Source organism: Arabidopsis lyrata (genome assembly GCF_000004255.2).
Source record: "Arabidopsis lyrata subsp. lyrata unplaced genomic scaffold ARALYscaffold_6, whole genome shotgun sequence".
In the NCBI taxonomy this organism is placed as follows: Eukaryota; Viridiplantae; Streptophyta; class Magnoliopsida; order Brassicales; family Brassicaceae; genus Arabidopsis; species Arabidopsis lyrata.
In genome coordinates, this window is record NW_003302550.1 from 24,999,545 (window position 1) to 25,023,405 (window position 23,861).

General features: G+C 36.5%; 4 protein-coding genes across 6 annotated transcripts; 3 read left to right on the plus strand and 1 right to left on the minus strand.

Annotated features, from left to right (window-relative positions):
- Positions 1-7,751: 7,751 nt before the first annotated feature.
- LOC9309034 (axial regulator YABBY 3) lies at positions 7,752-10,785 on the plus strand. Of its 2 annotated transcripts, none has more exons than XM_021023409.1 (7): positions 7,752-8,250; positions 8,336-8,506; positions 8,808-8,961; positions 9,535-9,586; positions 9,721-9,796; positions 10,334-10,411; positions 10,524-10,785. In XM_021023409.1, exons 1-7 carry the CDS (start codon positions 8,137-8,139, stop codon positions 10,602-10,604), a joined length of 726 nt encoding a protein of 241 aa, XP_020879068.1. In that variant the 5' UTR covers positions 7,752-8,136; the 3' UTR covers positions 10,605-10,785. The 2 variants fall into 2 exon arrangements, with proteins under 2 accessions (XP_020879068.1, XP_020879069.1); XM_021023410.1 differs by having other exon boundaries at positions 7,759-8,250; positions 9,538-9,586.
- A 1,400-nt stretch (positions 10,786-12,185) lies between these two features.
- On the plus strand, positions 12,186-14,016 carry LOC9309035 (vesicle-associated protein 1-3). Of its 2 annotated transcripts, XM_021023135.1 has the most exons (9): positions 12,186-12,385; positions 12,478-12,551; positions 12,653-12,734; positions 12,874-12,989; positions 13,073-13,234; positions 13,313-13,354; positions 13,430-13,507; positions 13,583-13,704; positions 13,807-14,016. In XM_021023135.1, exons 1-8 carry the CDS (start codon positions 12,334-12,336, stop codon positions 13,694-13,696), a joined length of 720 nt encoding a protein of 239 aa, XP_020878794.1. In that variant the 5' UTR covers positions 12,186-12,333; the 3' UTR covers positions 13,697-13,704; positions 13,807-14,016. The 2 variants fall into 2 exon arrangements, with proteins under 2 accessions (XP_020878794.1, XP_020878793.1); XM_021023134.1 differs by having other exon boundaries at positions 13,583-14,016.
- On the minus strand, positions 13,985-14,382 carry LOC110227730. Its single transcript, XM_021023137.1, has one exon. It carries the CDS (start codon positions 14,230-14,232, stop codon positions 14,050-14,052), a length of 183 nt encoding a protein of 60 aa, XP_020878796.1. The 5' UTR covers positions 14,233-14,382; the 3' UTR covers positions 13,985-14,049.
- A 106-nt stretch (positions 14,383-14,488) lies between these two features.
- On the plus strand, positions 14,489-15,148 carry LOC110227729 (putative lipid-binding protein At4g00165). Its single transcript, XM_021023136.1, has one exon. It carries the CDS (start codon positions 14,622-14,624, stop codon positions 14,991-14,993), a length of 372 nt encoding a protein of 123 aa, XP_020878795.1. The 5' UTR covers positions 14,489-14,621; the 3' UTR covers positions 14,994-15,148.
- The last annotated feature ends 8,713 nt before the right edge of the window (positions 15,149-23,861 follow it).

The following is a 23,861-nucleotide window of genomic DNA, read 5'->3' on the forward strand; positions in this document are numbered from 1 at the left end:
CAAGAAGTCGTACAACCACAACAACTATGATGGCGGCTCCTCCTCCTATCAGCCTTCGCAAGGGTATACCAAGCCGGACAACCGCTCTCCACGTCCGTATCTCGGTAAATGCCAAATCTGCAACACTCAAGGTCATAGTGCGCGCCGGTGTCCACAGTTTCAGTCTCGTGGAGCACCGCAGCAGATGTCGTCTCCATTCACTCCTTGGCAGCCCCGCGCAAATCTTGCCGTCGCCTCTCCTTACTCTGCCAACAACTGGCTCCTCGACAGCGGTGCTACACACCACATCACGTCGGACCTCAACAATTTAGCTCTCCATCAACCTTACACCGGTGGTGATGATGTGATGATTGCCGATGGGTCTACTATCCCGATCACACATACTGGTTCTACTTCTCTACTTACAAAATCTCGTACATTAGATCTTAACAAAGTTCTATATGTCCCTAATATACACAAAAACTTAATTTCTGTGTATCGATTATGTAACGCTAATCGTGTCTCTGTGGAATTCTTTCCTGCATCATTTCAGGTGAAGGATCTCAACACGGGGGTCCCATTACTCCAAGGCAAAACTAAAGATGAGTTGTATGAGTGGCCCATTGCATCGTCTCAAGCGGTTTCGCTGTTTGCGTCTCCATGCTCGAAAGCTACTCACTCGTCATGGCACTCACGTTTGGGCCATCCGTCCTCTGCAATTTTAAATTCAATTATTTCCAATTTTTCACTTTCAGTTTTAAACCCTTCAAACAAACTATCATCTTGCTCCGATTGTTTGATCAATAAAAGTCATAAAGTACCTTTTTCTAATTCCACTATTTTCTCTACCCGACCACTTGAGTATGTCTTCTCTGAGTTTTGGAGCTCACCTATCATTTCTCTTGACAATTTCCGTTACTATGTCATTTTTATTGACCACTACACCCGATATACTTGGCTCTACCCATTAAAACAGAAATCTCAAGTCAAAAACACTTTCATAACCTTCAAGAATCTTGTGGAAAACCGGTTTCAAACACGGATTGGTACATTCTACTCCGACAATGGGGGAGAGTTCATTGCGTTACGAGAATACTTCTCTCAAAATGGTATCTCTCATCTCACTTCACCGCCTCATACACCGGAACACAATGGCGTGTCCGAACGGAAGCATCGCCACATTGTTGAGACAGGCCTCACTCTCATGTCTCATGCCTCCATACCAAAGACGTATTGGCCATATGCCTTTGCAGTGGCTGTTTACCTTATCAATCGCCTACCAACGCCTCTACTTCAACTTCAATCACCGTTCCAAAAGTTATTTGGGATGCCTCCGAATTATGACAAACTCAGAATATTTGGATGTGCTTGTTATCCCTGGCTCCGACCGTACAATCAACACAAGCTAGAAGACAAGTCTCGCCAATGTGTATTTTTGGGTTACACTCTTAGCCAAAGTGCGTATCTCTGTCTTCATATCTCGACTGGCAGAATATACACGTCTCGACATGTACAGTTTGATGAGCAACATTTTCCATTCTCTGCTCTTCACTCTGGTGTGACGTCAGCCCGTGAAGAAATTCAAGAATCATCACCGCAATGGCCATCTCATACAACTCTCTCAGTCCCGATTTCGGTTTTATCGGCACCCCCGTGTTTGAGTCCTCACCGTGATAACTCCCCCGCTCCGCCGTCACCGCCAGTCCAGTCACGCAACTCTCAGGTATTTTCTCCGACTCAATCTTCTTCTTCCTCCTCCACGTCTTCTCCTTCTTCCCCTGAGCCCACTGCTCCAAGTCAAAATGGGCCGCAACCCACGGCCCAGCAACACCAAACACAAACACATACAAATCCAACCCAACAAATAAATCATCAAATAAGCCCAGAACAAAACAGCCCACATCAAACCAACTCAAATCAAAATAGTCCAAATCAAACAAGCCCAATAAACTCAACCCAAACACAATCCACGTCTTCTACCCCTACCACTCACGACTCAACAATCTCATCTTCTCCATCTCTGGTTTCACCATCACCTGAACCCATCGCTCCACCACCTTCAAATATCCATCCGATGGCTACCCGGGCAAAAGCCGGAATAGTAAAACCTAACACAAAATATCTTTTGGCTACATCTCTTGCAGCTGACTCAGAACCACGTACAGCTATCCAAGCGCTTAAAGATGAACGCTGGAGAAAAGCTATGGGGTCTGAAATCAATGCTCAGCTCGGTAATCATACGTGGGATCTCGTACCACCTCCACCACCATCTGTAACGATTGTTGGTTGCCGCTGGATATTCACCAAGAAATTCAATTCAGATGGGTCAATCAATCGTTACAAGGCTCGTCTCGTTGCCAAGGGTTACAATCAACGTCCTGGTCTTGACTATGCTGAGACGTTTAGTCCGGTCATCAAATCCACCTCGATTCGTATCGTCTTGGGGTTAGCAGTTGATCGCTCATGGCCAATCCGCCAATTAGATGTCAACAATGCATTTCTCCAAGGAACGTTGACTGATGAAGTGTATATGTCGCAGCCCCCGGGATTCGTGGACAAAGATCGTCCCAACTATGTTTGTAGACTTCGCAAGGCGCTCTATGGCCTTAAACAAGCACCACGGGCCTGGTATGTTGAATTGCGGAACTATCTTCTAACAGTTGGTTTTGTGAATTCAGTCTCCGACACATCACTTTTTATTCTTCAACACGGTAAATCGATTATCTATATGCTCGTCTATGTTGACGACATCTTGATCACTGGAAATGACACGGCTTTACTCCAACATACTCTCGATGCTCTGGCTCAACGTTTCTCTGTCAAGGAACATGAGGAGTTACATTATTTCCTTGGAATTGAAGCAAAACGAGTGCCACAAGGTCTTCATCTAAGTCAACGAAGATACATTCTTGACTTGCTAGCTCAAACCAATATGCTCACGACCAAACCAGTGACAACACCAATGGCGTCATCACCAAAATTGTCACTTTATTCCGGTACCAAACTACCTGATCCGACCGAGTATCGAAGAATAGTGGGAAGTCTCCAATATCTTGCATTTACTCGTCCCGATCTCTCATATTCGGTCAACCGCCTCTCCCAATTTATGCATATACCAACCACGGAGCATTGGCAAGCATTGAAGCGAGTTCTTCGCTATTTAGCAGGGACTCCAGACCATGGTATATTTCTTAAGAAAGGCAACACATTATCATTACACGCATATTCGGATGCGGACTGGGCAGGTGATACAGATGATTATGTTTCAACAAATGGTTACATAGTCTATCTCGGTAATCATCCAATCTCATGGTCTTCTAAGAAGCAGAAAGGTGTTGTACGCTCCTCCACAGAAGCCGAGTACAGGTCAGTCGCCAACACTTCAGCTGAACTGCAATGGGTTAGCTCTTTATTAGTTGAACTTGGCATCCGTTTACCACAGCAGCCCGTCATTTACTGCGACAACGTTGGTGCAACCTACCTATGTGCAAATCCGGTTTTCCACTCGAGGATGAAGCATATCGCATTGGATTATCACTTCGTCAGAAACCAAGTACAATCGGGCGCTCTACGTGTTGTTCATGTTTCTACACATGACCAATTGGCAGACAAACTTACTAAACCATTGTCGAGGACAGCGTTTCAAAACTTCTCAAGCAAGATTGGAGTCACTCGAGTGCCTCCATCTTGAGGGGGCGTATTAAGGATATGATTGATATCCTTGATTGTCTATGATTGCTTATGTCAAGGGTTCGTATATGTAAGGTTGTATATACTCTCATTCATTACACTTGTGTACCCTAGGTCTCCCTCTCCTGTATATATATTGTAGTTCTGAGAATGTAATAAGATTATCACTTCTACAAACATCTATATCAACTATCAACCATTCGAGCAAGTGGTGATAGGCGATATGATAAAGGACTTCAAACTTGGTTCGCGTCGAGGAGCTGACTTCTTAATGTTTAAAAATTTCTTTCAAATTAACATTGCACTTGATGTAAATACCATTTTTTTTTTTGAATTTAATTTAACATTATATTAAAAAAAATAAAAAATAACCAAGATATCGAAGTTTCAAGACGAAATTTTTCTCCATGTCACAAGGAATTAGACGACTGAAGTTGCTCCACCTGTTAGCAAGATATAGTCATCCTAATAATATATTCTTTTCTTCTTTATAAATTCACCTTCGTGGTGAACTCAATATTTGTATTGTGGTGACTACGTAAATTTTAGTTTAGTTTAGTTTAGTAAAAAATAAAAAAAATAAAAAAAATAAAAAAAAAAAAAAAAAAAAAAAAAAAAAAAAAAAAAAAAAATTTAGTTTAGTGTAATAGATATTATCATTTTGTCGAAAAAAGAAGCGAATTAGCAATATATTGAATAAATGAACAAGTAAGAATTATTTGTTGTTCCACTATGTAAAGTAGTCCTGGTTTGTTAGAGGTCTTGAAAAGATGTGATGTCTAGTGAAATGCAAAACTGTGGCATGCATGGCGAAGATAAGTGGCTAGAAACGGGAATGTTAATGAAACTAAAGAGAGACATATACACGTGCGTATATACACTCAGATGTTGATTGTTTTCCAAAGTGTTTGTGTGAGAAATGACAGCTCTCTCTCTCTCTCTCACTCTCTCACTCATTCAGGCGGTGGAAAAATTCAATATATTATTTTGTGAAAATTTCTGTTTAAATTCAGACCTGAAAATATTTCGAGGGAAAGTGTCTTAAAAGTAAGAAAAAAAAAAAGAAGAAGAGATCTCTGTCGCTGACAAACTATACATGCCTAGCTCTGTACATTTATATATAATGTTTGTGTGTAAGTGTAAGGTAGATTGAGATATATGAATGGTCAAATCGGAAATAAAACAGTATATATGTTCTTAAATAAGCTTCTTCTTTCTTTAACTTTTTTGCTCTCATTTCCGTTGCATGATTTCGCGATTATTACTTTTATAATTAGTCAACTTCGACGCCTTGTGTCGTCCTCGATTTTAATGTTCTGTCTTTCTCTGCATTCATAGTTTATTTTATTTAATATCCTTAATTACTTCTTTTTTCTACAAACAAGAATTTCTAGACGAAATCAAACAAATTTCCAATACTTTATATGAATATATAGGATATTATTGGTGGCAAACAATGACTTACATTGTAATGAAAGGAATTTGAACCTTTTTCCATTAGCCCTATGATGAATCTTTCATCCAATAGAACATCATGAATTGATTATTTGATGTAGTTACTTTTAAGAAAACTCAATACAAATACTAAACTTGCAAAACAACTATACTACTAGAATTTAACCCGCGGTATACCGCATGACTATATTTTTTTAAAAAATATAATGTTATTTTTTAAAAGATTAACTAAAGTTATATCATATTAATTTGTATTTTTAAATGTAGATATCTATCTATCAATTTTTGAAGTATAGATACGAAAACATACATTTTTTTAAGTATCGATGTATGATGGATTTTAAAATTTTGAATATTTTACTCTGCAGTATACCGTGGGTCTGTTTTTTTATAACTAAAATTTTAAATTTAAGTTGGATTTGTTTTGTTAATATTGTTTCTTTTGTTTTGTGTTTAAGATTGTATAATTGTATTTTGATTGTCAATTTTAGGATTTCATCCGTGCTATACCATTATTTATTAATATCGACCCAAACCCGTCATCCCATATAAACCCGTCTATATTATCTCGTTAACTAAATTATTAGTGTTATAAAATCCAAGAAAATAAATTATAATTGTTATAAAATCTAATAATTTTAGGATCTCATCCGTGATATACCGTTCTTTGAACGATTTTAAATTTATACTACTAATATATATTTCAAATTTATCATATAAAGTATATGATTTCAAGTTTTTATGTTTTTTTTTAATTTAAATAAAGCAACGGCTTAAATGATAATAGATATAGTTCTTTTTTCTGTATGTATATATGATTTTTCTATGTGAATATTTTGATTATTATAAATTAGTATTTTTATTGCTATGCAAAATGTTAATATAAATATTTGTTATAAAAACTTTTTGAAGATATATGAAAAGATTGTGTAGAGATTTTTAGAAACAAATTAGGCAAAATATTGTTTGGTTAATATCTTTTATTTAAATTTTGTAAAAGTAATAATAAATGTCAATGGCATTCTTTGTAAATACTGCCCAATCCGAGGATTTATTTGCTAAAAGTGTTCCAAAAATGTATATATAGATATTATTTGGAGTTTTAAAAAAAAAACTATAATAGTACTTACTTAAACTGTATATGCTGTAGGATTTGACTTACTAAAATCATATTCTATATTTACACTATATATTGGGAAACCGGATAGCCATATATAATATTTACAAAACCTCAAACTAATTTCAGAATATGTATAAAGAAATTTGAATTTCACTATGACCTAGTAATTACCGCGAACAACTGGGAATTTACCACAAAATGGTGGTCCTGTATTATGGAATTTAGTGAAACCACACACTTGCTGGTAAAAATAATGATGACAAAATGATATACATAGGAATATAGAGAAAGTATATACAATAATAAATAGAAAAGGGCAAGGAATTGACGAGGATCGAGGGAAAGTGTGGTGTGGCAGAAATGTTATTAAGTGTGAAAACAACTGATGAATGAGCCTTTGCTTAATCACTTCCATGCACAAGTCCCTTTCCTCTTCCTCTCTCTCCCACTTCATCGAACTTTGCGTCCTTTAAAGAAAAAAGAAAAAACAATGATTTTCATCCAATTGAATTCAAACCGTAACCAGTTTAGATTTAACTTCGTTTATTTTACATTATCTTCTTCTTCTTCTTATTTTGCGGAGAAGACTTGTAGAATGACCTCAATACGCAGAAGAGTTGGATTCACTGGGAGTGTATGTGCATGTAAAAACAAAAACATCTAGCTATATGACCACTTTTTACTCTAAATATGGGTGTAATATGGCCAAGGATTTTCTGGAGATCCACCACACAACACATTCAAGTTTCTAAGTCCTGCTGCTTTTAGGTCTATGAAAACAACACCAACCTTATTTTCTTTTTCTTTTTCTTTGTATTTCGTCGAAAATGAAACTTTATTGCTTAATCATTGTCAAAGAAATACAAATGATGGCTTAGCCATGGAGGTGGTTTATCATTATCCGAATAAAAGGAAGAAGTTAAACAACCAAGCTTTGCTAAACAATGGGCCACAGAATTGTTACACCAACCTTATTTTCATATTGTTCCCTTTGATCTCATGTTTAAATGTAGCTAGTTGATATTTTTTTGTTATTGTATTATCAGTGCGACGACACAAACCATTAACCATGTAACAAAATGCTTAACCAAAATAGAAATCATTAAACTACAATTCCAAATTAACCTAACATGTGAATTAAGAATATGCGTTTTGAATAGTTGATTAAAAAAAAAAATTTGTTGATAAAAAAAAGTTAACATGTTTGTCGTATGTAATATTTTTGATGCTGCACAAATATCTTGTCGTTATTAAACTCTGAAATCTTTTTATCTATTCTTCAGTGTCTTCACCGACCGGCTACAATATGTTCAAAAATTAGTTAAACATAGCTAATTAATTCAATATAATTACCCTGGTGTTAACTTATTTCTATGAGATTTTGATATGATTATTAATAAATAAAAAAATAGAGTTTTGATGTGATTCCATACAAACAAAGACTAGTTTCGGTTTAATATATAGAAGAAAGGGATGGATGGGAATAATAAAGAAAAAACCGGTTCAAAAGGTAGTAAATAAATGAGAATGCAGGTATGCAGCTTATCTCTACAATGGCCTCTTCATCACATGTCGCCAAATTGTTTAGGTACAGTGTCTCTTCATATTTACATAAATACAAATCTCTCTCTCTCTCTCTCTCTCTCTCTAAACCACATCTTCCTCTCCACCGTTCTTTCTCTTCCCTCTCTCTCTCTCTGGACTTCAACTTCTGGAGAAGTACAAGACATTTATAAAGCACTGCTCATCACCCAACACTAACACAATTGTCAAAAGGTGTGGTGGAAGGAGAATCTATTACTTCTATCTGGATATCGATCAGTCAATCAAATCAAACCCTCCTCTCTCTTACTACTTTTTTTTTGTTTAAAAAAGAAAAAGAAAAAGAGTCCATGTCGAGCATGTCCATGTCGTCCTCCTCAGCTCCAGCTTTTCCACCGGACCACTTCTCATCTTCCGAGCAGCTCTGTTACGTCCATTGCAGCTTCTGCGACACTGTCCTTGCTGTAAATTTGGATTATTCTTATATATATCTCATATAATATTAAATCTCTAGCTCTAGGGTTTTCAATTAATGTGTGATATTGGCAGGTGAGTGTTCCTCCGAGTAGTTTGTTCAAGACCGTGACGGTGAGATGCGGCCACTGTTCGAACCTTTTGTCGGTGACTGTAAGCATGAGAGCTCTTCTTCTTCCCTCCGTTTCCAACCTTGGCCATTCCTTTTTACCTCCTCCTCCTCCTCCTTCTCCTCCCAATCTTTTGGTATATCGATTTTTTATTCATTAAAACAAATTAGGGTTTTTTCATTAAAAAAAATATATATATATATAGAGTAACAATTAGGGCTTTTCGAGAAACGCAGAATTGTGAAACTCAATCCAAAAATGTTTAATTAGGTTAGTATTTACATGCTAGATCTAAGACTTGATTCTTGATGCATACAGACAATCCGCAATTAATTTATTGCAATGGCTATTTGGCTAGTGTTTCTTTGAAAAACATCATATCAAAGTAGTTTGGTTTGATTTGTCTTTTTAGTTTTTTTGCTGATTTCATTTGTTAGGAGGAAATGCGAAGCGGAGGGCAGAATATAAACATGAACATGATGATGAGCCATCACGGCGCAGCTCACCACCCGGACGAGTCTTTGGTTATGCCGACTCGCAACGGTAGAGTGGATCATCTGCAAGAGATGCCTCGGCCACCAGCCAATAGACGTAAACATTCCATCTTCTATTCTTTATTTCAGCATCTCCATATATATAAGAAAACAAAAACCCTAATTCACAAAAATCTTATCCATTCATTTCCCTGTTTCGTTTCTTCAACCTTTCATATACACACCCCAAAGAATCTGGTTTGTTTATAATATTTTTTTTTTTTTTCTGTTTTGGAGTTTCTAAGTTTTGATCTCATCTTTTGATTCCTCTCGGAATGTGACTTCTTAGTTCTCTCGCATGCACTTTTTTTTCTTTCTTTTTTTCGACAAAGGAAAGTAATAAGTGATGTGTTTATCCCCCGGAAATCTAGCTAAACCTATAGACACCAACTGATATATTTTTGGGGTAGATCGTAAGAAAGATAATGATGAAGTGATGATGATAACGAGCAAAGTGAGAGGGAGAGGGAGAGAGAGAGAGCTTGTTTTTTTTTTTTTTTTTCATTTAATTATATTTTGGTGAATATTTAGATTTTTTGGGGAGACACAATATAAATCAATAATGTTTTTTTATACAAAAGGGTTTGATTTGGAATTAAAATTGAATATGTTCTGTTTGTTTGTGGAAAAGCAGCCCCAGAGAAGCGACAAAGAGTACCATCTGCATACAACCGATTCATCAAGTAATAATTTTATTCCTTTGCTTAAAATGGCATAATTAAGTTTCCTTAATTAACCATTCACTCATATAATTAAGTCGATAGATGTGACAGACTTGATTTCGTTATATAATTATAAATAAAAAAAATGTTGACAGGGAGGAGATCCAACGTATAAAGGCAGGCAACCCTGATATCAGCCACAGAGAAGCCTTCAGTGCTGCTGCCAAAAACGTACCTTTTTTTTGTTCTTCTTCTTTTCTCTCTTTTAGTTTTTAATAATACGAATTTTGCTATATTTCACATACCCATAAACATATAGTATATTATCAGTTATCACATTAGTCGTTATGAGATGAATAATAGTATATATCAATTGACTGCACCTAGCTAGATATTGTGGAGCTACATTGATTCTCACGTTACTTTAAGAAAACCATAAAGAAAATAGTTACCCTAATAATCCATAAACTATAAGCTTTATCCAGCATATATTAGCTATAAGTAATAGCCTCAGGATCTAGTCTAGGGTTTCTGTAAAAGTCGTCCCCAAGCAGACATATGTCTGGTTTATTCGTATATTTTTTATCCACTTGATATGTTGTAGACTTGTAGTAGTATATAAGATAAATACTTATCTAAATTGATTGCCAAAACTTTAATGATAACCTGTGATTAAAATTTGAACACAGTAATGTCATCCTTTGTCCATGCGAGATACAAATAAACTTAAATCAAAAGAGCTAAGTATATGATGTATGTATGAAACAGTGGGCTCATTTCCCTCACATACACTTTGGTCTCATGGCTGATCATCCTCCCACCAAGAAGGCTAACGTGCGCCAACAGGTTACTTACTATACTATTTTTATTTTGAACAAATGTTTATATATAATCAGGTGTATGCATTGACCACACAAACTTAAGAAAGTTTCTAATTTGTATATTTTTGAAAATGAAGGAAGGAGAGGATTCGATGATGGGAAGAGATCGAGAAGGCTTTTACGGCTCAACTGCCAACGTTGGGGTGACCCATAACTAGCTTAGCTAGCTACGACTTTCTCAATCTTTAATCTTCAAAAAATGTGGTTAATTTCAGCTCAAACTTAACTTATTATTACTATTATGAAATTTGATAATCGATCAGGAGACATTTTTTGTTTTAGAAATTTTTGGAACTAATAGTATAATTTTCGCTTGGAATTGTGAAGGTATTTTTTTTTCAATGGCTGTGTTATATTCTCCCTCCGTTTTTAAATTATTTTAAAACAATTCAACCAATGATATAACAACATAAAGAGTCAAAAATAATATAAAAAATTATTTAATTTCGTATTGAAAACTGAAAACATCATATAAATTATTTTAAAAATTCTCTAAAACATCTATATATACATTTTTGGAGACATTTATGAATAAATCCTGGAGTTCCAACTTATTTACGATCAAATGTCATTAACATTAATTATTTAAATTTTCAAAATTAAATCAAAGATATTAACATAAAAAATTGTTTCCAAAAATCTTAACCTAATATATTAAGTATAACTAATCCTCGCCACAATTACATCCATATTCAATTTTATTTTCTTATAAGATCTCAACAATCCCTACATTTAATCGTGGCCATTCAAATCTTAATCCGGTTTTCAATCTTGACCGTCAGTCATACGCAATTAATTCATAAATCATTATATAGAATTAATTATTATTAACTAAAATTTAAAAATATATATATAAAATCAAACTTTTAAATTGACTCGAATTATATGTCTATTAAATAAAATATTATTAAAAATAACAAAATAATGTTTAGTTTCACGGGACGGGGTTATATAGTGGACGGATTTGGATCGATATTAATATGGGACGGTATTAATATCACGGGTGAAATCCTAAAACAATCAAAATATAATTATACAATCTTAAACACTTAAAAAAATAAATAATATTAAAAAATACAATTTAAAATTTAATTTTTCAGTTAAAAAATCGACCGCATGGTAAAATCTAGTTAACTACTCCCTCTGTCTCAATATATAAGATGTTTTAGACCTTTTCATTTGTTCCATTATATAAGATTTTCTCAACTTTCAGTGCATGATTTATATTAGTTTAATAGTTTTTAATTATTTTAAGTATGCAGTTTCTTCTTCTATTAGTTGAATTTTCATAAATGAGAAAACATTTATTGTTTCTTAATCTCTGTGTTTTTAGTCCAAACATCTTATATATTGGGACAGAGGGAGTGTTAAAAAACAATGGGAGTATGATTTAATATCAAAAGAAGTAGCTAAGCTAGGTAGGCTTCAACATACATTTATGATTCTTGTCTTTTTCTCTTTATGATTTCATATTCGAAGTTGGGAAGAATGATCAACATATATGTATACATTCCAACTCGAAAGAATTCAACAAAGAAAAAAAGGCTTAATATCAAGAAAAAATCACTGGGCTTTAGGAAGCCCAACAAGAGTATATACAATGGATCCATTTTGTTGGGCTTTATTTGGGACAAGAGCCTTGAATTTGTTGGGCTAACGTAACGGTCGGTTACGCATAAATAAATCACGGTCAATCGGTGGTGATAGTCAAATGGTATATATGTGGCATTAATTATTAAAAAAAAAAAAAGGCAATTTGATTTACCTTTTCTTCTTCTCTGATCAAAATCAAAATGTGTTCGATTCTCTCACAACAGTAGGTAGTAGTAAACCCTAAAAACTGAAATTCAAAATTCAGAAAGCGAAGGGGATCTACAAGAAAGAAGCATGACGACCGGAGATCTCGTGAATATCCATCCTACTGAGCTTAAATTCCCTTGTAAGTTTTTTTTTTTTTTTTTCCGGTTGATTTGATCCCTCTGGGATTCATTTCGATATTGAATTCGAATTGGACCGTTGTTTGGGGTGAAGTTGAGTTGAAGAAGCAGAGTTCGTGTTCGATGCAATTGACCAACAAGACAACTACTCATTGTGTCGCTTTTAAGGTAATATTTTTTTTCTTACTAGTAGTAGTAGTAGACTTGAGAGAGATTGATTGATTGATGTTTTTGAGAATGATTTTGCTGCTGCTTCAATCAACCCACAGGTTAAAACTACCAATCCTCGCAAATACTGTGTCCGTCCTAACACCGGTGTTGTCTTGCCTGGCGATTCCTGCAATGTTACAGGTTTTTTAAGCTTTTCTTCTTTACTCTACTACACTCGAGTCGAAGACAACTGAGTTTATCATCTTGTACACATTTATTTGATTCTTGATACGAAACACCAGAGAAGACAACTTAAACAACAACACAAGTTTTCTTTCAGTGACCATGCAAGCCCAGAAAGAGGCTCCTCTTGATATGCAATGCAAAGACAAGTTCCTTGTTCAGACTGTTGTTGTCTCTGATGGTACTTCTTCCAAAGAAGTCCTCGCTGAAATGGTTGGACTCTAAATGCAATGCTTCCACACTCTGCTTTTTGTGTTTTTTCGGGGCCTTACATTATTATTATTTGGTTCTTCCAGTTCAACAAGGAGGCTGGTAGAGTGATTGAGGATTTCAAATTGCGCGTTGTTTACATCCCTGCTAATCCCCCTTCACCCGTCCCTGAAGGATCTGAAGAAGGCAACTCTCCTATGGCTTCCCTCAACGAGATTGGCTCTCAAACTGCCTCACTATTTGATGACGTGAGATCGATCATTCAATTTCCTCATTCAGATATTTAATAGTCAAGAACTCCATTGCAACTAATAATCTTCTCTCAGGTGTCCAGAACCTTTGAAGAAACAAATGAGAAATCTTCAGAGGTAACATCACAATCCTGTCTTTTTCCATTCGACATCTCGATCGTTTACTCTCACCATCTCATCTCATTCTCTCAGGCGTGGTCTATGATTTCCAAATTGACGGAGGAGAAGACTTCTGCTACTCAACAAAGTCAGAAGCTCCGACTGGAACTGGTAAGCGTTTACCCGAGTGATCTACTTGTTATTTGCTTAATCTTCATAAACGAATTACATATATTGTGTATTCAGGAGATGCTGAGGAAAGAATCAAGCAAGAAGCAGTCAGGTGGTCATTCCTTGGTGTTGATGTTGTTGGTGGGTCTGCTCGGTTGCGTGATTGGCTACATATTGAACCGGATGTAAACGCCATGGGTTTAGCTTCATCATCCTTTTAATCATCAAATCTTGCAAAGTTCTAAACCTTTTTCTTTCAACAAAAAGTATTTTTCACCAGATTTTCGTAAAATGGAGGCGGGTGATTTTCATTTTAAGCTGTAAAATCAGTAGCTGTAGCACAGGAACAACGGGGTGATTTTGTGGCAGGCTTCTTGTTATTGATTTGAACACACTTCTTTTGAGTCTGTAGTAAGATCTCAAGAGTCGGTGCTTTTGATTGGAACTAAAACAAACTGATTAAGAAAACAAAGAATGTTGTTGGAAATAAGAAGACAAACTCATCATAATACAAAAATGTAGAAAGAAAACAGTGACATGTTTTAGTCTTGGAAGTCTTCTTTGGGCTTGGTCTTTGTCTTACGGTATCTCTCTTCCATCTGCATGGCCATGGAATAGGCTGCTTGAGCCACCTTTTCTATGTTTGGAATGTTGTAGCTCTGCGCTATATAAATCCCGCAGATGGTTCCGCAGACGAAGGAGAAGTAACTTCTTATGAACCCCATTTTTCCACACCAACTTAGATTAGCCTAATCTACTGAGTTTCTCTGATATATAGAGCTACCTCTATGTTTATCATTTGCTTCTTCTCCAAGGGTCAACTCCTTAAATCTCGCCATCCATGTCTAAAAGTCTATCAGATATTATATATCAAAGATACGAATGTGTCGTTTTCGAACAGCAACAACTGTATTTTTGAGTGATCGGAAAAGATTTTCCCAAGATTTCAATTTAGAGAAGAAGACAAATACGTTTTACAGAACTAGGGATAACACAAACAATTATGGCCACAAAGCCACAATGATAAAGGCACCAACAAAGAAAGAACGCAAATTGTAAAGGCCTCTCTCCTTCCTCATTGGTATCACATAGCAATAGTTTCAAAATAAACCTAATGGGTATCTCGAAAGCTTTGCGATCTCTTCTCATCTTGCTGCTCCTCAACATGACATTCATCTTCGGTCACGTTATACCAGGAGCCACCGTCAAGCCATGCCCTCCCTCTCCCACAAAATGTCCAAGAGACACTCTCAAATTTGGAGTGTGTGGGAGCTGGTTAGGTCTGGTTCGTGAGGTCATCGGTACACCACCGAGCCAGGAGTGTTGCTCACTCATCAAAGGTTTGGCTGACTTTGAAGCTGCCGTTTGTCTGTGCACCGCCCTTAAAACCAGCATTCTCGGAATTGCTCCCGTCAAAATTCCCGTTGCTCTCAGTCTGCTTCTCAACTCTTGCGGCAAAAATGTTCCTCAAGGATTCGTCTGCTAATATTATTGTGTCCTCTGTCTCCCTTAATCAAAGAAAGACCGTTCCGAGACTTAGAGATAGTGGCTTGTATTATTGTATTTGTATATGCAAAATTTGCAAAAAGAGTTGTGTTTTGGTTAATTTGAATAATACATTCCTAAATCGTCGTCAGAAAAGCACGTAACCAAATTATTGATAAACAAATCTATCGAATATAAGTTTCAGAGAACTAGTACATACTGTACTAGAAAATGAGTTTTATCCTCCCAATGAGCCCCTGCCATTTCCATCTAATCGATTTGATTGGGCTTTCTATGGACTGAAAATGTGGCAATTGAAACTGCACGATGCAGACTACGTTGTTTGGGCCGGGTTATAATCACTAAGTTATCTCTATACTATTTTCGCAGTAATTTTTGTGACGGATGGGTAAAAATGTTTCCAGATTATTTAGATACCTTGCCTGTTTACAAATTTTGGTCATAAAATGTTTGTTGGGTCGGGTTATATTTAACCCAATTTATACACCAGATATTTCATATTTAATAATTTAGATATTTAGAAGATTTGATTAAAGTTTAGAATTATGATTCTCCTATCATCTTTGTTTAATTTGTTTTTAACTGTTTTGAATCATCATATAATACATAAAGTAAAAAACAATCAATTTTTTTCTGCATATACTGTGATTCGAAATTTAAAAAACGGACATATATTATCCAATTGACGAAAATGTGTGTTCAACGTTCTACATCGATTAAAATATTTAGACAATGATTCATAATCATATCATAAATAAGATCAACATTAATAAAATAAATGAGTTTTTTGGCGGGACGGGTTTTTGAATCAACAATAATAAAAAGATTAAAATATCATTGATCCACCGCTTCAATACGGATTAAATCCTTTTTTTTAATACCACCAATATTAGAAATATTAAATGAGTCTCATTTAGAAAAGATTGTATAAAACCAAAAATTGTTCCGTGGTATAATGTTACTTAATAACAATTGTAAACTATAAAATATAAGTCTCATTTAGAAAAGATTGTATAAAACCAAAAATTGTCTCGTGGTATAATGTTACTTAATAACAATTGTAAACTATAAAATATAAGTCTCATTTAGAAAAGATTGTATAAAACCAAAAATTGTCCCATGGTATAATGTTACTTAATAACAATTGTAAACTATAAAATATAAATATCTTAGAAAATGATATAATTTGCAAACTTTTATATATAATAAACAATCTTTAAATTTTAAAAATTACTACTTTTAGAAAATAAATCACGGGACGGGTTAAAAAGTTACAGGACGGGTTATATTTCGGAACAAAATTATATGGTGGACGAGTTTGAATCAATATTTATAAAATTTTAAAATATCATTATCATGCCGCTTTAATACAAATTAAATCTTCAGTCGATTAAAATATAAATGACTTAGCGAATGATATGATTTGTATATTATCAGAATTAACAGCTTGCGGGAGAAGAAGGTGACGCAAAATACGGGGGTAAGATTTGGTGCAGGTTCGAATAAGTCAAGCGGCGGGAATGGGGGAAATCAGAACAAAAGGCCTGGGAATGATAGGCCCATGGAGAAAAGTGTGGGTAAGCCCAAAACCGTGAGACCAAACAGGCCCGTAAAGGGTTTAATTTTTGGGCCCATTAGAGGTGAGAGAGAGGTGTTGCCCACAGGGAAACGTTTATGTATTGATACAGAGCGCTTAATACGCTCAGAAGGAGGCTTTGAGGTTGGAAGGACAACTGGAAGTGACGAGTCGAGAGTTGTGCAAGATCGAAGGGAAGATGATCAAAACACAAACTTGAGCTTGATGGAGGTTTCGGCGCCGATGGAGGTTGCTAAGCAGATTGTTCCGGTGAATCATACACCGGATAGCATGAATGCATAGCAAGTGTCCCCGGCTTTTTCACTTTTTTATTGTGAATTAATGATGAATTGCATCCTATGGAATTGCCGGGGGGCGAATAAACCCAATTTTAGAAGATCTATTCGATATATCTTGAAAAAGTTCAATACGGACGTGTTGGCGGTGTTTGAGACGCATGCTGGAGGGGACAGAGCAAGTCGGATTTGTCAGGGGTTGGGGTTTGATAAGTCGTTTCGTGTTGACGCAGTAGGGCAGAACGGTGGGCTTTGGTTACTGTGGCGGTCTGAAGTCGGAGATGTTGAGATATTAGAGTCCTCGGATCAATATATCTACGCAACAGTAAAGCAGGATCAAGAAGTGTTACATCTCATTATTGTCTATGCGGCACCATCTGTCAGTAGGAGAAGTGGCTTATGGATTCAGCTTAGCGGAGTAATGAGTAGAGTGGATGGACCATTGGTTATTGGAGGAGACTTTAATACAATTGTCAGAATTGATGAGCGAACCGGTGGAAACGGGCAACTCTCAATGGACTCCCTATCGTTTGGAGATTGGATTAGTGACAATTCCTTAATTGACATGGGGTTTCGAGGGAATAAGTATACATGGAAGAGAGGAAGAGCAGCAAATCATTTTGTAGCTAAACGGTTGGATAGAGTTTTGTGTTGTCCACATGCGCGGTTGAAGTGGCAGGATGCAAGAGTCACGCATCTCCCTTTCCTATCTTCTGATCACGCTCCTTTATATGTACAGCTCTCGCCGGTAGTGGGAAGAGACCCTAGAAGACGACCTTTCCGGTTCGAAGCAGCGTGGTTAAGCCATGAGGGTTTCAAAGATCTCTTGTTGTCATCGTGGCAAAGAGAGATAACAACACCGGAAGCGTTGGTTCAGTTACAACAGACGCTGCAGACCTGGAATAAGGAGATCTTTGGTAATATTCAGGTCCGCAAAGAAACGTTAATGAGTGAAATCAAAGAAGTGCAAGACTTACTTGACCATTATCAAACGAATGTTCTGCTACAAAAAGAGAAGGAGTTAATAAAAGAATTTGAGGTAGTTCTTGAGCAAGAAGAGATGGTTTGGTTCCAGAAGTCCAGAGAGAAATGGGTTGCTTTGGGAGACCGAAATACAAAGTTTTTTCACACTTCAACGGTTATTAGGCGGAGGAGAAATCGTATTGAAATGCTGAAAAATGATGACGGGAACTGGATTTCGGAGGGGCTGGAGTTATAACATCTAGCTATTGAGTACTATAAGCGTCTATATTCACTGGCGGATGTGGGAGAGGTGGTTGAACAATTACCACAAGTCGGGTTTGCAAGGCTGGATCGTGATGAGGTTAGGGATTTAAACTCACCATTCTTGGCTGCGGAGGTGGTGAAGGCAGTAAAAAGTATGGGGAAGTTTAAAGCTCCGGGACCGGATGGTTTCCAGCCCGTATTCTATCAGGAGTGTTAGGAAATCGTTGGTGATTCGGTGTTGAAATTTGTGTTGGACTTTTTTGCTACAGGGACTTTACCGCCATCAACAAATGATGCCCTTATTGTGTTAATCGCTAAGGTCGCAAAACCGGAGAGGATAACACAGTTCCGCCCGATAAGTCTTTGTAATGTATTGTTTAAAATAATTACAAAGACCATGGTGGGGAGACTTAAAGGTGTGATGCACAAATTAGTAGGTCCGGCTCAAGCGAGTTTTATCCTGGGGCGTTTGAGTGTGGATAATATTGTGGTGGTGCAGGAGGCGGTACATTCTATGCGTCGTAAGAAAGGGAGAAAAGGTTGGATGTTGTTAAAGATTGACCTAGAGAAAGCCTATGACCGCATTAGATGGGATTTCCTTGAGGATACTTTGGTTGCCGCGGGGCTCTCGGCTCCTTGGGTTGGTTGGATTATGCAGTGTGTTTCGGGACCTTCTATGAATTTGCTTTGGAATGGAGAGAGGACAGAGGCGTTCCAACCCGCGAGAGGACTTAGACAAGGCGACCCGTTGTCCCCTTATCTTTTTGTGCTTTGTATGGAGAGGTTGTGCCATATGATTGAGTTATCAATTGCGAATAAAGAGTGGAAGCCTATTAGCTTGTCTCAGGGAGGCCCAAAGCTCTCCCATGTCTGCTTTGTCGATGATCTTATCTTGTTTGCGGAAGCATCGGTAGCACAAGTAAGGGTTATACGGAGAGTACTAGAGAAGTTTTGTAGCTCTTCCGGACAGAAGGTCAGCCTCGAGAAGTCGAAAATCTTTTTTTCTAATAATGTTTCCCGGGACTTGGAGAAGCTTATTAGTGAGGAGAGTGGTATTAAGTCCACACGTGATTTGGGAAAATATTTGGGTATGCCGGTTCTACAAAAAAGGATTAATAAGGATACTTTTGGGGAGGTATTGGAGAAGATAACCTCAAGGCTTACGGGTTGGAAGAGTCGGTTCCTCAGTCTAGCGGGTCGTGTGACGTTAACTAAAGTTGTACTATCGTCTATTCCGGTTCACGCAATGAGCACAATCTGCATGCCCACATCGATTTTAGAGAAGTTGGATCGCGCATCTAAGTCTTTCTTGTGGGGAAGTAGTGTGGAACATAAGAAGCAACACTTAGTAGCCTGGAATAAAGTTACTAGACCGAAATCAGAAGGTGGGCTTGGAATTAGAGCAGCCCAAGACATGAATAAGGCCTTAGTGGCGAAGTTGGGTTGGCGGCTATTTCATGATCACGAGAGCTTATGGGTGAAGTTGGTGAAGAAGAAATATAAAGTGGGAAATATTCAAGATGGATCATGGTTGACAAAGAAAGGGACTTGGTCGTCAACATGGAGGAGCATTACTTCGGGGCTGCGAGACGTGGTTATACCGGGTAAGAGCTGGGTTGTGGGGAATGGAAGACAAGTTAAATTTTGGACAGACCGTTGGTTGTTTAATAGGATCTTGTCTGAAGAAGCGGGTGGCATGTTACCACAAGGATACGAATCAATGGTGGTGAATGACCTATGGAGAGATGGTAACGGGTGGAGAATGGATATGATCACACCGTACGTCTCGGACAATGCTAGACTGGAGTTAACATCAGTAGTTGTGGATAAGGTAACGGGAGCCAGTGATCGGTTGTCTTGGAGTGCAAGTGTGGATGGGAACTTCTCGGTCAAGTCAGCATATAATTTACTTACAAGGAATAGTGACCCGAGACCTAACTTGGAGAAGTTTTATAGTCGAGTATGGAGAGTGACGGCACCGGAGAGGGTCCGTGTGTTCCTTTGGTTAGTTGGGAACCAAGTACTCATGACAAATGCCGAACGGAGTAGACGACACTTAAGCAGTACGGATATATGTCCAGTTTGTAAAGGCGGAGTAGAGACGATACTCCATATTCTTAGAGATTGCCCGGCGATGATGGGAGTATGGACTAGGATTCTACCACCGCGGAAGAGACGCACTTTCTTTGACAAATCCTTGCTTGAATGGGTGTTTGACAACTTAAGTGATGAGACTGAGTATTGTGACAGTACATGGGCTACGATGTTTGCGATGGCAGTATGGTGGAGTTGGAAATGGAGATGTGATAACGTGTTTGGTAATAACAGAAAGTGTCGAGATCATACACGGTTTATCAAAGAACTAGCAAAGGAGGTAACTCTCTCGCATAGGCTACATAGTGGGAGCAGTACATCAGGGCGTCGGGGTGACGTACTAGTGGGATGGGTTATGCCAACGGGTGGATGGATGAAGCTTAATACAGACGGTGCCTCACACGGGAACCCGGGCTTAGCCACGGCGGGGGGAGTTCTTAGAGATGGGTATGGAGATTGGTGTGGTGGTTTTTCTCTCAACATAGGTCGTTGTACGGCACCATTGGCGGAATTATGGGATGTCTACTACGGCTTATATATAGCTTGGGAGAAGAAAATCACACGGTTGGAGCTGGAGGTGGACTCGCAGCTAGTGGTCGGATTTCTGAAGACAGGGGTGAGTGAGATGCATCCGTTGTCGTTCCTGGTGCGCTTGTTCCATGGCTTTTTATCGAGGGACTGGATAGTCCGTATTTCACACGTGTATAGGGAAGCTAACCGTCTTGCTGACGGGTTAGCGAACTATGCGTTTTCTTTGCCTATTGGTTTTCATTTCTTTGATGCTGTTCCGAATGATGTTGATTCACTTTTTAGGGATGACGTGATTGGGTCTACGCGCCCAAGACGGATCCGTTTGTAATTTGGTTATTTTTCTTAATAAAAGGGAGACATAGTCTCCCATTTTTCCACCAAAAAAAAAATGATATGATTTGTAAACTTTTATATATAATAAATAATCATTAAATTTAAAAATAAAAACAAATCACGGGACGAGTTAACAAATTACAGAACATGTTATATTTCGGAACGGGTTTATATGGCGGACGAATTTGAATTAATATTTATAAATATCATTAACATGCCGCTTTAATACGGGTTAAATCCTCAGTTTATTAACAATTATCTCGTGGATTCGTGGTATACCGTTACTTAATAATAATTGTAAACTTTTTTTTTTGACGTCTAGATTTATTATTTATTGCAAATTATGAGAACTGTTACATAGACGATTCTACAACGGACAATTCCTTCCGACCCTTATTAGATCCATGACCTGACGACACTTCTCTCTCAGCGTAGAATCCTGGCGAACGGCTATAATTGTACTTCGCTGGAGATCTCCTACACACTTGCCTCATTTAATCTGCAAATTTATTAATAAATCGCAATATCTAGGACTCGAACCCCAGACCTCTTGGTGTAGAAGCATTAATTAACCCTTGGTCAACCAATGGGCCAAGAGGGCTTCCACAATAATTGTAAACTATAATATAAATAAATATTTTATAAGGAGATTTAATTTACAAAATATTTTTATACTAACTTTAAAAATAAATCATCTTGCGGTGTACCGCAGGTTAAAATCTAGTTTTAGAGTAAAGCAACATTATCAATAGTCTCTTATGACAACTCTTAAGCTAAGAGACATGTCTTATAGCTAACAAAAGGCTCTTAAGAGCATGATTATCAAGGGTGTCTTAAATATGGCTTTTAGGAATATTAAAATAATAAATTTAAAAATGGCTCTTAACAATGGTTCTTAAGTGTGTATTTGTTTCTTAGGTAAGCAACTCACTTTAGCTTTAAAGCTTATTTGGGAATTAATTTTAATCATTTAATTGCTAAGATCATTTTAAGAAAATCTTAAGATTCTCTTGTTAATCATGGTCTAAAATCTCTTAAACTAAGAGATTTTTGTTAGTTATAAGACATATATCTTAACTTAAGAATTGTGTTAAGAGACCATCAATAAATAAAGATGAATGATTTCAAGAAATAAGGAAATTCCTCTACCAACTTTATATTGTGATAATTGTTAATTACTTCCCGCCGATCTTGGTTTGTTTATTTAATCATAAGTATTATTACTTTGGCTCTAATGAGAAGAAGAAATCTTCTCTCTTTTCTTTATCCTTATCAGTCCCATGTGATCTCCTAATAATAATTGATCAATTTTTGTCTAATCTAACTAATCATTATCCTAAAATCTAATACAAAATGAACGACGCAATCATTTATATATATGGACTTACATGCATACAAACTCTAATACGTCATCCTTTATATAAATTATTGTTTGGCAGGATTAATATATTTAGCTGACTTTTTTTGTTTCTTCCTCTAATGATGGCAAAACACGATTCTATTCATCATACAAACCCCGGCTTAGGAGAAAAAAATAAGCTGAAATCTTCTTTACTTTGTAAAATGATTAAGGGTTGTATAATAAATGTTAATTTTCTCATAACTACCCGATTGAGTGGGGTTGGGTGTGTTGCTTGTGATGAAGGGTGCCTTGAGACAAGAGAAAAGAACATGTTTTCACCACTTACTTCACCCTCACGAAGCTAACACACACATATGTGTATATATATTATTATTCCAACATACCAAATATGATAATATATCATGAAACTTGAAAATGTGTTGGTGTATTATGTATGTGATCATTTTACAGGATTGTTGGAATTTATCGATATATCTAAGATTCAGTTTTTTTTTTTTTCATTTTATATAACATATCGTTAATTTAAAAGGGAATAAGAAAATAAATTAATATAATCACGAGATCATTTCAAGGTTTATTGTAATTTCATAAGAAAGAAAAAGTGTGAGAAGTAGTTGTTAGCAAATCACATGGGAACATATATATCTAAATCTTAAAATGGGACATATCAACCTTTTGTTATATAAAGTAAGTTATCTATAACTTTAACAACAACAAAAAAAAGTAAATTAACTATAAATTTATAATCAAGCATTTATGGTATTTAACAAGTATTATAATATGGGACTAAAATTATCATATAATAAACTGAGCTCTGTGTTTTTTTTTTGCATAATTCGCATATAAAAGATAGAGTTAGAATTTGATATTGTTCATACTAATGAAATGGTTTGCATAGAAAAGTAAATGCTTTTTCATTTACATGACAATGAAACTGTCGCCATTCATTGCAAAATTGGTCCGATATTGTCTTCAAGATCAATTACCCACCTCTCTTTCTTGTTGTTTTTTCTGATTGCTTTATATATTTATTAGGGTTTTCCATTGGTAGATATATATGGTGATTGGGGACTTGCTACATTCATCCATTGTCTGCTCAATAAAGGACTACCACTCGTTCTTTCACAATCTCTCGTGCATTTAACTTGTCACAGAAGAAACATCATTCACAGATCTTCAATCACTTTTTTCTTAAAAAGAAAAGATGAACCAAAGAAAGTATATATTATATATCTATATATACACGTAAATATATAAGTCCTCCTTTGTTCTAAGTAGTACTTGAATGTTTCATAGATCTTCTGGCTAATGACGAGCATTCGTCGTTACGTTAAAACAACCAAAACAAAACAGATATTTTGATGTAACTCCAAGATATACATTCACCACTTGGTTTAGATTTATAAATTTAAATTCATGCCCGTAGCA